This window comes from Lissotriton helveticus, chromosome 3_1, assembly GCF_964261635.1.
Source record: "Lissotriton helveticus chromosome 3_1, aLisHel1.1, whole genome shotgun sequence".
NCBI lineage: Eukaryota > Metazoa > Chordata > Amphibia > Caudata > Salamandridae > Lissotriton > Lissotriton helveticus.
In genome coordinates, this window is record NC_136061.1 from 1,869,783,663 (window position 1) to 1,869,796,949 (window position 13,287).

The 13,287-nt window shown below is 50.8% G+C and overlaps 1 protein-coding gene across 2 annotated transcripts in view; it reads right to left on the bottom strand.

The window, feature by feature from the left end:
• The window catches only part of LOC144823928 (choline kinase alpha-like), a 171,507-nt gene that overhangs the window by 19,632 nt on the left and 138,588 nt on the right, over window positions 1-13,287 (bottom strand). For both annotated transcript variants that reach the window (XR_013608859.1, XM_078682849.1), the window contains exon 11: window positions 9,855-9,936. Coding sequence is in view for 1 of the 2 variants with exons in the window: in XM_078682849.1 (XP_078538975.1) it covers window positions 9,855-9,936 (82 nt within the window). In the remaining variant the exon portion in view is untranslated. The remainder of the gene's footprint in view (window positions 1-9,854; window positions 9,937-13,287) is intronic.

Here is a 13,287-nt window from a genome sequence, read left to right on the forward strand (position 1 = left end):
TGCCCATGATGGTGGGAGGGCAAACTAGAGGCTTGGAGTCTGACCCGCGAGGCCTGTGAATGCAGTGTCCTAGCCCATGCAAAGATTGAGAAGTCTGCTGGCCGTGGTGGCTGGGCAGTTATTGTGGCTGGAAGCCTCTTCCAGGAGCGGAAGGTGAACAGAGGTTGGCAAAGGGCCATGGAAAGGCCCAAGGGCATTGCCGTCACCCTGCTGTCCTTGAAGCACTCTAGTGCTGAATCAGTCTGGTCTCTGAAGAGACGGGAGCCATCAAAGGGCATGTCCATAAGTGAGGTCTGGACATCCCCAGAAATGCCAAGAGGCTGTAAGGCCATCACCAACATAATAGCTCAGCCTAGCGAGTCAGTCGTATCCAGCCCATATCAAACTTATCTGCATCTCTCCCATCAGCAATATCTTTTAGAGAATATGGATCTGGCCTCCTCCAAGACCACAGGAAACACCTAAGCAACAGGGTCCCAGAGATAGTGGGAGTATCGGCCCAAAAGGCATGTGGTGTTCACTGGCTGCAGTGCCAGGATGGCAGAACGTAACATCTTCCCCAAGATATCCAGCCTCTTCGATTCCCTGTCAGGCGGAGTGGTATGGAATGCACCAGGATTTAAATTGGAAGTAGAGTCTTGGACCATCAAACTCTATCCGGGATGGAATGTGTTGTTAGTAAACTTGGATCCTGTGGGTGGGAGATGACGGCTGGTAACCTACCTAGTCACAGGAGCTCCTGTGCAGCGTTTGGAACAGGCCAGAGTAGGACGTCTGGGAGGGCTTTGTTAAACAGGAGAAGCAGCTCACATGTGGTGACTCCTACCTGAAGCACCTTTGTCAAGACATTCATACTGACAGCCACAGTGAGTAGCTGAAGGTCTAGGACCCCAGCTGCCCTACTCACCACCACAGCAAACAAAGCTCCTTACTCCCACGGCAGTAGGAGAAACCAAACCGGTATCTAGGGAGATATTTAGTCTACTGGTATCAGCCATATCCTCACAATAGGTGCTCTTGGTGACATCTATGGGCTAGTTGCCATCAGCGCCCAGTGGGTCCTCCCAGTCATGCCGAGCCCAAAGGAATAGGGTTCAATCTGCATCGGACAACACCCATCCTGCTCTGTATCAGAGTCGTGGAGTAGTATGGGGGTTGCACTTCGGGTGGGCACCAGGGACGTCAACAGTGGAGGCCGGCCCGGGGGAAGGTCAAGGAGGCCCGACCGGTGCCACTTCAGATCCATCCATCCATGGATCCAAGGGGACCAACTGGTGCAAGGGGCGTACCACCGGCAGAAGACCAGTAGGGGCCCCTCCCGAGCCCACAGGGCCTAAAGGCACAATAGCAGAGATGTGCTGCCCTAATATGAGGTGCATGGCCTCAAAATTCATGACATTGGGCAAGAGTTACTCTGGCTCCTGAAAACTTGGGGGAGGCCAGAGATGGCCCAGGCTCAACCATACAGCCAGGTTTCAAATGCCAATGCTCCCTAGTCTCATCGGATAATTATGACGAACAGGGTAAAGTCAAAGACCTCTTTGACTTCTTGCTCTTCCATTTGAGAGACTTGCCTGAACGCCTTCGATAACGAGCACTTGGAATGGCTCAAAAACCGATCCCGGGATCTTCCTCTTGACTGGGATTGAGACTATGGCAGCGTCACACATCAAGCAGCCAGGAGCTTGAGCGATGACTCCCTCAAGGCCTTACGGTGCACAGCTCAACAATCTACGCAGGTCTTCATGGTCACTCTAGAGGCACCAAGAAAGACCAGGTGTGGGTCTGTCATTGACATTTGCTTGTGACAGGCGCCACTGGGCTTGAAACTAGCTTGTGGACATGCCTGCCACAACAAGAGGCAAAGTTTCATAAATGTGTTGACAAAAATTAAAGTCAGTCAAAAAAAGACTATGGATAGCTCTTCTCCGGAAATGCGCTGACTGCGCAGGAAGAAAAGAACTGATGTTGGCGCAGTGGGGTGGCGCTGATGCCATGCAGAGTCGAACTAAGCCACCTACTTGCTTGCATGTGCACTGCTCAGGATATCATTTCCAGATCCAGCCTTGAAAGAGCATAGACTGTATCCAAGACGAATCTGCTATTCTCTGCAGCATGGAGGACCTCCCGCTGTTAAGGGCAGGGGACTTCGGAGCTCCTCCGTGGCCCCCCTTCGTCGCAAGCCATCCTGTGCCTACAAAGCAACCTCTGCCATGGGTAAACGGGGCGGAATACCTGGTGCAGCCCTACCTTCCCTCGTCAGCGAGTTGGAGCTGCGGAAAGCAGAGAAAGCAGCAACTTTCCCTCCGGCAGCGTTCCGACATGGCTGAGGGGTAAAATGGAGGCTGCAACTTGTCGTAGAAGATCCCGCTGCTAAGCTGGACTGCGGCAACCTGAGGGACCTCTGACTGCCATACCGGAGAGCGGGACCGATCTGCGGGCGGGGATCCCCCCTGTGGAGCACCCGGACGATATCGCAGGCTTGAGGTGAGGGCTGAAAAGCGCTGCACACAGGTGTAACTGCAGATGCCTGACTTCGAGATGGCGGCGCGGAGGACTGCAGAGGTGCTAACACGGGGCCGTTAACTGCTGCGCTGCTCCCGCTACCAAGAAAAGGTGTGTGGTACCTGGACAGTCCGTTAATAGCAGGAGCAGTCGAATTCAGGTGAGCGCTGCAGCGCGCCCTGCAAAAAGCCCGGGGAGACTGCCTGATCATAAAATGGCGGTGCAAGGTTGCTAAGCGTCGCAACTGTTCCCCCAACACGGACAACTGCTGATTCGCACCCATGTGGAGCCTTGACGGCACATGCCCTGAACCTGATGGTAATTGTACAGGGCAGGCTGCGGTTCCTGTGCCCAAGACAAACCTATTTGTGATCCCCCTACGTGGTGTCGAACTGCTGCCCCTAACTGGCTCATCCGCCAGACTTAGCCAATGGGTTGTGAACCAGCAACAAAGAAGGAGCATGGCATGACATGGAACCTGGCAGTGTGGCACAATGCATGTAAAGGGGCCAACACGAATACAGAGGCCAAGCCCAAAAAACTGTGGTATGCAGTGAGTTTTCAGAGCCTACAGGGACACGAGAGACAACAAAGCTGCGATGTAGTCACCCCACACAGTGATTGATCCTGAAATACTGCCTGTACCTGCCTAAAATGACAGCAGCAACAAACCCTCCTACATCTCTCCTGACCTTATCGCCCTCCTCCCCCTACCCCATCCCACTCTTCTCCACTTTCCTGCTACTGACCTTTGCCCTCACCTGTCCTGGCCCTTAGTCCCCACCCTGTTTATCTGTGAACTCTCCCTCGTGAATTGAGACCTAGCTATTTGTCTGATGCCCGATGGAGCTACCTGGTTTAGCTATAGGGGAGACAGGTCGGGGATTCCCTCCTTGGACGTCACCTACCCAGTCGGACTTTAGACATGCTTCCTTTCGTCTCACCTGTCGTCTCTTCCCTCATCCTCCCTTTCTCACCTCCCCTGCCCCATCCACTACTTTTCTCTCTCCTTTCTCTCCTCTCCTAATTGTATTGCCTATTTTTTGATGTATTATGTAATTATTGATCTTTTTCTGTTACATTGTTGATTCTCATGTAAAGCACTCTGATACCTTCGGGTCTAGCCAGCGCTACTCTTCTCCACTTTCCTGCTACTGACCTTTGCCCTCACCTGTCCTGGCCCTTAGTCCCCACCCTGTTTATCTGTGAACTTTCCCTCGTAAATTGAGACCTAGCTATTTTGTCTGATGCCCGATGGAGCTACCTGGTTTAGCTATAGGGGAGACAGGTCAGGGATTCTCTCCTTGGACGTCACCTACCCAGTCGGACTTTAGACAGACTTCCTTTCGTCTCTCCTGTCGTCTCCTCCTGCATCCTCCCTCTATTTATGTCTCTCCTCTCTCAATGTATTGAGACTGAACTATTTTGTCTGATGCCCGATGGAGCTACCTGGTTTAGCTATAGGGGAGACAGGCCGGAGATTCCCTCCTTGGACGTCACCTACCCAGTCAGTCTTTAGACAGACTTCCTTTCGTCTCACCTGTCGTCTCTTCCCTCATCCTCCCTTTCTCACCTCCCCTGCCCCATCCACTACTTTTCTCTCTCCTTTCTCTCCTCTCCTAATTGTATTGCCTATTTCGTGATGTATTATGTAATTTTTTATCTTTTTCTGTTACATTGTTGATTCTTTTGTAAAGCGCTCGGATACCTTCGGGTCTAGCCAGCGCTATATAAAACTCTTTAAATAAAAATAAATAAATAAAATACTATGAGCTCGCATGTTAATCAATCAATCAATCAAAGCATTTATATAGCGCACTACTCACCCGGAGGGTCTCAAGGCGCTGGGGGGTGGGGGGTCCGCTACCGCTCGAACAGCCAGGTCTTGAGCTGCTTCCTGAAGGCGAGGTGGTCTTGGGTCAGGCGGAGGTGGGCCGGGAGGGAATTCCCTTGTCTTGGCGGCCAGGTAGGAGAAGGACCTTCCTCCTGTGGTGGCTCTTCGGATGCGGGGGACGGCGGCGAGGGCGTGGCTGGTCGATCGAAGCTGGCGTTTGGGAGCGTAGAAGTTGAGGCGGCTGTTTAGGTATCCTGGGCCTTGGTTGTGTAGGGCTTTGTGTGCGTGGGTGAGGAGCCGGAAGGGGATTCTTTTGTTGACCGGGAGCCAGTGCAGATCTCTCAGGTGTCCGGATATGTAGCTGCGGCGGGGGATGTCCAGGATGAGTCGTGCTGAGGTGTTCTGGATCCGCTGGAGTCTCTTCTGGAGTTTGGCGGTGGTTCCGGCGTAGAGGGAGTTGCCGTAGTCCAGTCGGCTGGTGACGAGGGCCTGGGTGACCGTCTTCCTGGTCTCGGTGGGGATCCACCGGAAGATCTTACGTAGCATGCGCAGGATGTTGAAGCACGACGAGGAGACGGCGTTGACTTGTCTGGTCATGGAGAGGGAGGAGTCCAGGATGAAGCCCAGGTTGCGTGCGTGGTCTGTTGGTTTGGGTGCGCTGCCCAGGGCGGGGGGCCACCAGGAGTCGTCCCAGGCGGAGGGTGAGGATCCCAGGATGAGGACTTCCGTCTTGTCCGAGTTCAGTTTCAGGCGGCTGTTCGACATCCATTTGGCTACGTCTGTCATCCCTTCGTGCAGGTTGGCTCTGGCGGTGTCGTTGGTGAGGGAGAGGATCAGCTGGGTGTCGTCGGCGTAGGAGATGATGTTGAGGTTGTGCTGGCGTGCGATGGCTGCGAGGGGGCTCATGTAGACGTTGAAGAGTGTTGGGCTGAGCTAGGAGCCTTGGGGAACGCCGCAGATGACTTCGGTGGCCTCCGATCTGAACGGGGGGAGGCGGACTCTGTGTCCTTCCGGCGAGGAAGGAGATGATCCAGTCCCGTGCCTTCTCCTGGGTGCCGACGTTGCTGAGGCGCTGTACTAGGGTACGGTGGCAGACAGTGTCGAAGGCCGCAGAGAGGTCCAGGAGGATGAGGGCCGCTGTTTCTCCGTTGTCGAGCAGGGCTCGGATGTGATCGGTAGCTGCGATCAGGGCGGTCTCGGTGCTGTGGTTGGCCCGGAAGCCGGACTGCGAGAGGTCGAGGGAACCATTCGTCTCGAGGAAGGCGGCCAGCTGTTTGTTGACGGTCCTCTCGATGACTTTTGCCGGAAACGGGAGCAGCGAGATGGGGCGGTAGTTCTTGAGGTCGGTGGGGTCGGCTGATGGTTTCTTAAGTAGAGCGCTGAGTTCGGCATGCTTCCAGCTCTCCGGGAAGGTAGCGGTGTCGAAGGAGGTGTTGACGATGTCCCGCAGGTGGGGTGCGATGACAGCGTCGGCTTTGTTGAAGACGTGGTGAGGGCAGGGGTCGGTCGGAGATCCGGAGTGGATGGAGTTCATCGTGCGGATGGTGTCTTCGGTGCTGATCGGGGTCCATGTGCGGAGGGTGGTGGTGGGGGGCGGTGGTTCGGTCGTGGCGTGCGTCGGTTGAGTGCTGAAGCTGTTGTGTATGTCCGCGATCTTGTTGTGGAAGTAGGAGGCGAGGGAGTTGCAGATGTCTTGTGAAGGGGTGATGTCGTTGTTTCCGGCGTTGGGGTGGGAGAGCTCTTTCACGATGTTGAAGAGTTCCTTGCTGTTGTGTGCGTTGTTGTCCAGCCGTTCCTTGAATGCGGTTTTCTTGGTGGTGTGGATCAGTTGGTGGTGTTTTCGGGTGGCGAGCTTGAGGGCAGTCATGTTGTCCGGTGTTGGGTCTCTGCGCCAGGTTTTCTCGAGTGCTCTGCAGTTCTTCTTGGAGCGCTTGAGTTGGTCGTTAAACCATGGGGCTTTCTTGCTGCCGGGTCTGCTCGGCGGGGTCTTCAGAGGGGCGAGGTCGTCTGCGCAGTCGCTGATCCACTTCGTGAGGTTGGTGGCCGCTTGGCTGGGGTTCGTTGAGCTGGCGGGAGGGTTCTTGCTCAGGGAAGTAGCGAGCTGGTCTGCAGTGATCTTGTTCCAGCTTCTGCGGGGAACCTGTTGCTGGTGATAGTGGAGCGTGGTCCTCCTGAAGCTGAAGTGGACGCAGCTGTGGTCCGTTCAGTGGAGTCCCGTGGCGTGACTGAAGGTGATGTCCTTGCTGGAAGAGAAGACCGGGTCGAGTGTGTGTCCGGCGTAGTGGGTGGGGGTGGTCACCAGTTGCTTGAGCCCGAGGTTGGCGAGGTTGTCCAGCAGGGTGGTGGTGTTGCGGTCGTTGTTGTTCTCCAGGTGGAAGTTGAGGTCCCCCAGGAGGATGTAGTCGGCGGAGGGGAGGGTGTGTGGGCTGATGAAGTCGGCGATGTCGTCGCTGAATTGGGTGCGTGGTCCCGGGGGTCTGTAGATGAGGGTGCCTCGGACGGTGGTCTTGGGGTTGACGTGGATCTGGAAGTGCAGGTGTTCGGCGGGTGCGAGGGTGTCGTCGGTGTTGGTCGTGATGCGGATGGTGTTCCTGTGGATGATGGCGATGCCTCCTCCGGTCTGGTTGATGCGGTCTCTCCGGATGATCTTGTAGCCGTCCGGGATGGCGATGTCGGGCGCTGAGGAGGCGTTCATCCAGGTTTCCGTGAGGAAGGCGACGTCTGGGGCTGTGGTGTCGAGCAGGTTCCAGAGCTCGATGGCGTGTCTGTGGATGGAGCGGGTGTTGAGCAGGATGCACTTGAGGTGGGTGCTGCTGGAGGTCGGCTTGGTGGGTGCTGGTGAGGCGTGAGTCCGGTTGCAGGTGAACTTGCAGGCGTTGCAGCAGAAGGTTCCGTGGGTGCGTCTCAGGGTGGCTCGGTAGCATCCCGGGGATCGGCCGGAGTTGAGTGCGTTGAGGGTGGCGGCGTCGTACGTCCGGCGGGTGGGCTGGGGTCTGCGAGGGCCAGGGGTCCTGGCACTGGGCGCGGTCCAGGCGCGGACGGGCGTAGACGGGCTTACCTTCGGCGCTCATTCGGTGCGCGTGTCCGCTGCGCGGTCGCTCTGGGGGAGTCATAAGAAGGGGGACGTGAGGGCGGGTCAGCTGGGCGGCGGCGGGAGCGGCTCGTCCAATGGGCCGGTGGTGGGCGGGGCCTGGGCGAGCAGCGGCGGGAACGGGCGAGCGGCCGGCTCTGCAGTGGCTGGGCCGCTCGTGGGACCAGGGGGGCGTCTGTGGCGGCGGGAAGAAAATGCGGGAAAAGATGCGGCAGGTAGGCTGGAGCAGGGGGCGGCAGGAGGAGCAAGGGGGTGACCCGGCCTGGTGAGAGGCGCAGCGGTCACTGTTAAGCCACCATTGCAGTATTATGCCTCCATCCCAGTTGCTCATTTTCATTTATTGTTGGAATTGTTTTCGCTATAGAAAGTTTCCTGACGAAGGCAGAAGTGCCGAAACGCGCGTAGTTTTCATCTAACGCTAGCCTTCATCAATTTTGTCCAGAAAGAAACAATTATTGATTGCACCAATTGGATTGATTTCTTTCTTTTATGTATATATTCTATCTGTTGATTTTGGTGGATGTGCATAATTATGTATAGATTATATAATATATATACATATATATATATATATATATATATATATATATAAACGTATCCACAAAAAAGATTTAATAACAAATTAAAAATATTTTTATAATAAAAAATAAGATTTTGCTTCAGTGGGTTGTTATCAATGGCTTTTTGTGTGGTTATACTTCATGTTATAATGCCTAGAATGTTTTAACTCCATATCTAATTGAAAGCTTGCTATTGTTTCTTTACTTAACAGATCCAGTCTGACACCGGAGGAGGATTCGAAGGCAAGGATTCTGTAGCTAGAAGTCTCCAACAGATAATGTTTCAAGGTCAATTGTTGTTCATCTGTACCAGAATTTGCTACTCTGGTTTCCTGTGGAGGTGGGTAGGTTATGTATGAATTCAGCCAATAGTTCCTTGATGGATTACAAGTAACCCTTCCTTCTTCAACATGGATATTCATGAGCACAGAATAGAGCATGCTCAAATCTCGTAATTGAGAAAAATATTAGGGGATCAATGAAGGAGGACACCTAGAAATTTACCAATTATTTGGAGATGCCTATACCATTTGGGGATCCAGACAGAACGTTGTGACCTCCAGGCACAGGCTCTGCAAAAGCCTGCAATAGTTATGTTTCAGAGTACAGATGCACTAGCTGCCTTTTTTTGTGGACAAAACCTTTGGTCTTGCTGGCAGTGGTTTCTTAGATTTTAGCCTAAAGTTATTATAAAGGACATACTCTATCGCCATAAAGACTACTTAGAGGTTGCCCTGCAAGTAAGGGCCAGACAATCTTTAATGAATTGTCAACTCCAATGTTTTGTCTAAATAGTGCCTTAGTGTTAGTTCAGACTTGTCCTTGCAGGAGACGAATCAGGGAAGAACGCAAGTATCAAAATGGCCTTATTTATGAAGATAATTTTGCATTATTCTGGCTAAATGGGCTTCCTGCTAAAAACACTTTCAGGAGTTGGTCCATCCAGATATGGAGTTCTGAAAAGGTCCTTTATTTTATGATGAGTTGCTATTTACAAAATGCACTTTAAGAAGACTCACTGTACAGACTTGAAGCAACATGGTGCTCCCTTTTGGCCTTGTGTGTTTCTCGGTGATGGGCATATGAATATTTTTTAAGATGCATGGAACACTTCTGATGATCTATTTGAGAGGACAATCTAGTGAAGGTATTCTTATTTTTCACCCATGAGTTGATTACTCCAATTCAGAATAGATTTGAATTCCCTCTTCAGGCATTTTTTCCTCAACAAAAAGTACCTCCAAGAGAAACTTTGCGAACAGAAGTACTCATTGTGGACAAGAACAATTTGTCTGTGTTAGGTTGTTGCATTTTATAAACTGGATTTCTAGAAGTAATGATTTGAGCCTTTTTGTGTGCATTTGCCTCCATTTGTCTTCCAAGTAAGCTGACATGGTCTCAATTACCAATTGTGTGAGGGTGAGGATGTAGAGACAACGCCACTCTTTGGCATTAGTCTGTTTTTCCTGCTACCGCCGATAGCTATGGCTTCCATAGTATGAAGGTCACTGTTAATGGAATCTAGATGTATGTGGATATTGCTGGAACTGATGTTCAGAAGACTGTCAGAAGCAGTGATTAAAGTGACAATGGCATCTGCATTATGTGTGCCAGCAGCAAGTACAAAGGTTTCTATGAAGCCCTATTACTTTAGTGTGTTAAGTTCTGCTTTAATCTTACAAATCTAATAACCAGTATGAGATCCACAACAAACAATGTTAATCCTCTCATCAGGCTCCATCAGTCAAATGACAAGATTCCAACTTATTTAATAGCTCTACTCACTTTGTACTTTAAAAAAAATTCAATTACTTGATGTACGTTCTTTACAAAGGAGAACAGGTGGGAGGATGCCTTTGCTTACCATGTATCCAAATTCGATAGAAGAGATCTTTGCCTGCACTGTGGCCCAGAGCCCCCAGAAGAAATGGGATGCAAGTGCAAACCTGCAAATCAGAAAACAATTATTTTTTAAAATATATTTTGAAAAAAAAATGTACAACTTTAGTAATGGTACTGAATCAGCCACTGTCTGCTCCATACTGTAACTGATTTGCATTCATCCACTCCAAAGTATTGCAAAGTAAAAAATACTCGAGAGTATGGACAATTCGGGTCACAGCTTAGGAAGTTCAATGGAAGAGTGGGGTCTCCCCTTACATTGCTTTAAACTCAAAATAGCTACTATTTTAGCTTATACATATTAGCTACTACTTAAAAAAATTAAAATGTTTAAAAAAACATAAACATGAAAAAAACAATGCAGTCTCTCACCATATGTTCACAACACACCATTCCGTCTGCCCAATAAATATTAAGATACCCTCAAATTAATGAAAACCATCTAAACATTGAATAAAACTTACTTGTATAGGAGGTAATTTCCTGTGTTAAAACCTTCTAAACATTTGCCAGCTTCTTAAAATGGTATTGTATTTTACATATACATTTATAATTAAAAGACAGAGTCAGTAATAGAACATTGCTAAAAGTATCACAGCTATATCAAATACAAAATGCGCCACTTGAATTGATACAACTAAAATGTGAAAAAGAAACTACTAACACTATAGCTTTGGAAATACCTTCTGGTAAATAAAATGGCATATTCCTCAATCAATCAAACAATCAATCAATCAGGGGTCTATAAAGCACGCAACTCACCAGTGAGGGTCTCAAGGTGCTGTTGGAGGTGTGGAGGTGGTGGGGTGCAGCTCCGGATCAGTCGAAGAGCCAGGTCTTGAGGCTCTTCCTGAAGGTGTGCAGAGTAGGGGAGCGTCTGATGTTGACTGGGAGCTCGTTCCAGGTCTTTGCTGAGACGTAGGAGAAGACTCTTCTGCCTGCTCTGGTTCTGCAGATGCGTCGGGGTCTCTGCCAGGGTACGTGGAAGGAGACTCTTTCTTTGAAGTATTTGGGTCCGATGTTGTGGAGGAATTTGTAGGTGTGGGTGTAGGTTACTCTCTTCTCGATGGGGAGCCAGTAGAGGTCTCGTAGGCGCTGGGTCATGTGCTTGTGTCGTGGGGTTCAGAGGATGAGCCTGGCTGCGGTGTTCTGGATGGTTTTGAGCTGGTGTAGTAGGTTTTGTTGCTTACCGCGTGGAGGACGTTACCATAGTCCAGTCTGCTGTTTATGAGTGCGTGGGTGACAGTCTTTCTGCATTCATGGGGGATCCACTTGAATTTCTTGTGGAGGGAGTTGAAGCAGATGGAGGCGACTGCGTCGATCTTGTGGATCATTGTGAGGGAGGAGTCTAGGATGATGCCAAGGTTTTGGGCGTGGCCTGGAGTGGGTGAGTGTCCGAGGGAGGAAGGCCACCAGGTGTTGTCCGAGGTGGTGGAGGAGGGTCCAAGGACGAGGACCTATGTCTTCTCAGAGTTAAGTTTAAGGCAGCTGTTGTTCATGCAGGCTGCTACGTCTTTCATTCCTTCCTGGAAGCGGAGTCTGGTATTCTTCAGGAGGGAGAGGATGAACTGGGTGTCAGCGGCATAGGATACTATGCTGAGCCCATGCTGTCTAACAATGGCGGCGAGGGGGCCATGTAGATGTTGAAGAGCGTGGGGTTGAGCGAGTATCCTTGGGGTACTCCGCCGTTGATCCCTGTGGGTTCGGAGAGGAAGGGTGGGAGTCTGATCCTTTGGGCTCTGCCAGAGAGAAAGGAGTGGATCTAGTCGTGGCTGGTTCATCGTATGACGGTGTCATGTAGTCTGACTGCGAGAGTGTAGTGGAAGACTGTGTCGAAGGTCTAGTAGGATGAGGGCCGCAGTGTGGCCCTGGTCGAGTACGTGCAGATGTAATCGATGGCAGCAAGGAGGGCGGTCTCGGTGCTGTGGCTGTTGCATAATCCAGACTGTGAGGAGTCGAGGGTGGCGTTCTCTTCGATGAAGGTGGTTAGCTGGGCGTTGACGAGTCTCTTGGTGACTTTGGCTGCAAAGGGAAGGAGAGAGATGGGCCAGTAGTTTTTCAGGTCCGTCGACTCAGACAAGGGTTTCTTGAGGAGGGGCTTGACCTCTGCCCGCTTCCAGTCGTCGGGGAAGATGCCCGAATCGATGGAGGCGTTAATGGTCCGGCCTAGTTCGGGTGCTATGGAGGCGGTTGTGGTAGATGTGCGGCGGGCAGAGGTCCATGGGGGCTCCTGAGTGTATGTTCATGGTTGTGGCGGTGTGTACGGTGGTAGCCAGTTTCCAGGTGGTGATGGTGGGCTGGTTGTCAGTGGTGGAGAGGGAGGTGGTGTCTTGGGTCTGTTCGCTGAATTTGTCAAAGAGGGCCTTGATATTCAGGTGGAAATAGGAGCTGAGCTTGAAGCTGAGATGGTGTGACGTCCGTGGCCTTATTGGGGAGTTTGGTGAACTGCTGTAAAACGTTGAAGAGTTATTTTGCGTTGTTGATGTGGATTTTGTTCTTGATAAAGGTCTGCTTGGTGGCTCTTATGCGCTGGTGGTATTCCTAATCATTAGTATTTTAAATTATTTGTTCTCACCTGAGACCGTGCATGTCGCATGAAGCCTGCCCATTGCTTACCACTGGTCAGTTTCGTTGTCACTCGTATTTCCATGCTTTTATTTGGCTTGTGCTGGTTTTATTTCCGCTTTGTTAGCTTGCCTATCCCATGGTGCATATCCAAAGTACTGCTTTTGTTCCCACAGAGTGTCCTTCCCCTGCTTGCGCTTTGATGTCTGTCCTATTTTTTTCTTTAGAGAAAGAAATCCATAATATTGCATCTGTGAAGATGCTCTCCATAATACCTAATATGTTTGCAGGCATCACCGTGGCAAATTGCACATGCTCATATTTTTCAGAACTTTATTTTTCTTGTATGACAGACATGTCCCTCTGTTTTGCCTTTGCAACATTCCTCCCACTTTCCTGTAGTGTTGCTTTTGCCTTCTCCCTATTACGGTCTGTCCCTATGGCTTTTGACTCCTCTCTCCGTACCTTGGTTACTGTTTCATAGACACCACACTATAGTTAAGAAAGCTTGTTTTTGGTGTACGCATGTGTTAGACCCGTCATTCTTAGGGTAGCCTTGCCCTAGACATTTTGCCTTTTTTACCTCTTCTTTTTGTTGGCCATAGGACTGAGCACTTTACCACTGCTGACCAGTGCTAAAATGCATGTGCTTCTCCCCTAAACATGGTGGCTTTGGTGTATACTCAATTGATATTTAGTTTACTTGCAAGTCCCTTGTAAAGAGGTATACAACATACCCAAGGCCTGTAACGAAAATGCTACCTGTGGGCCTGCAGTACCGATTGTGCCACCCACACAAGTAGTCTTTCAAACCTGCCTCAGGCCTGCCA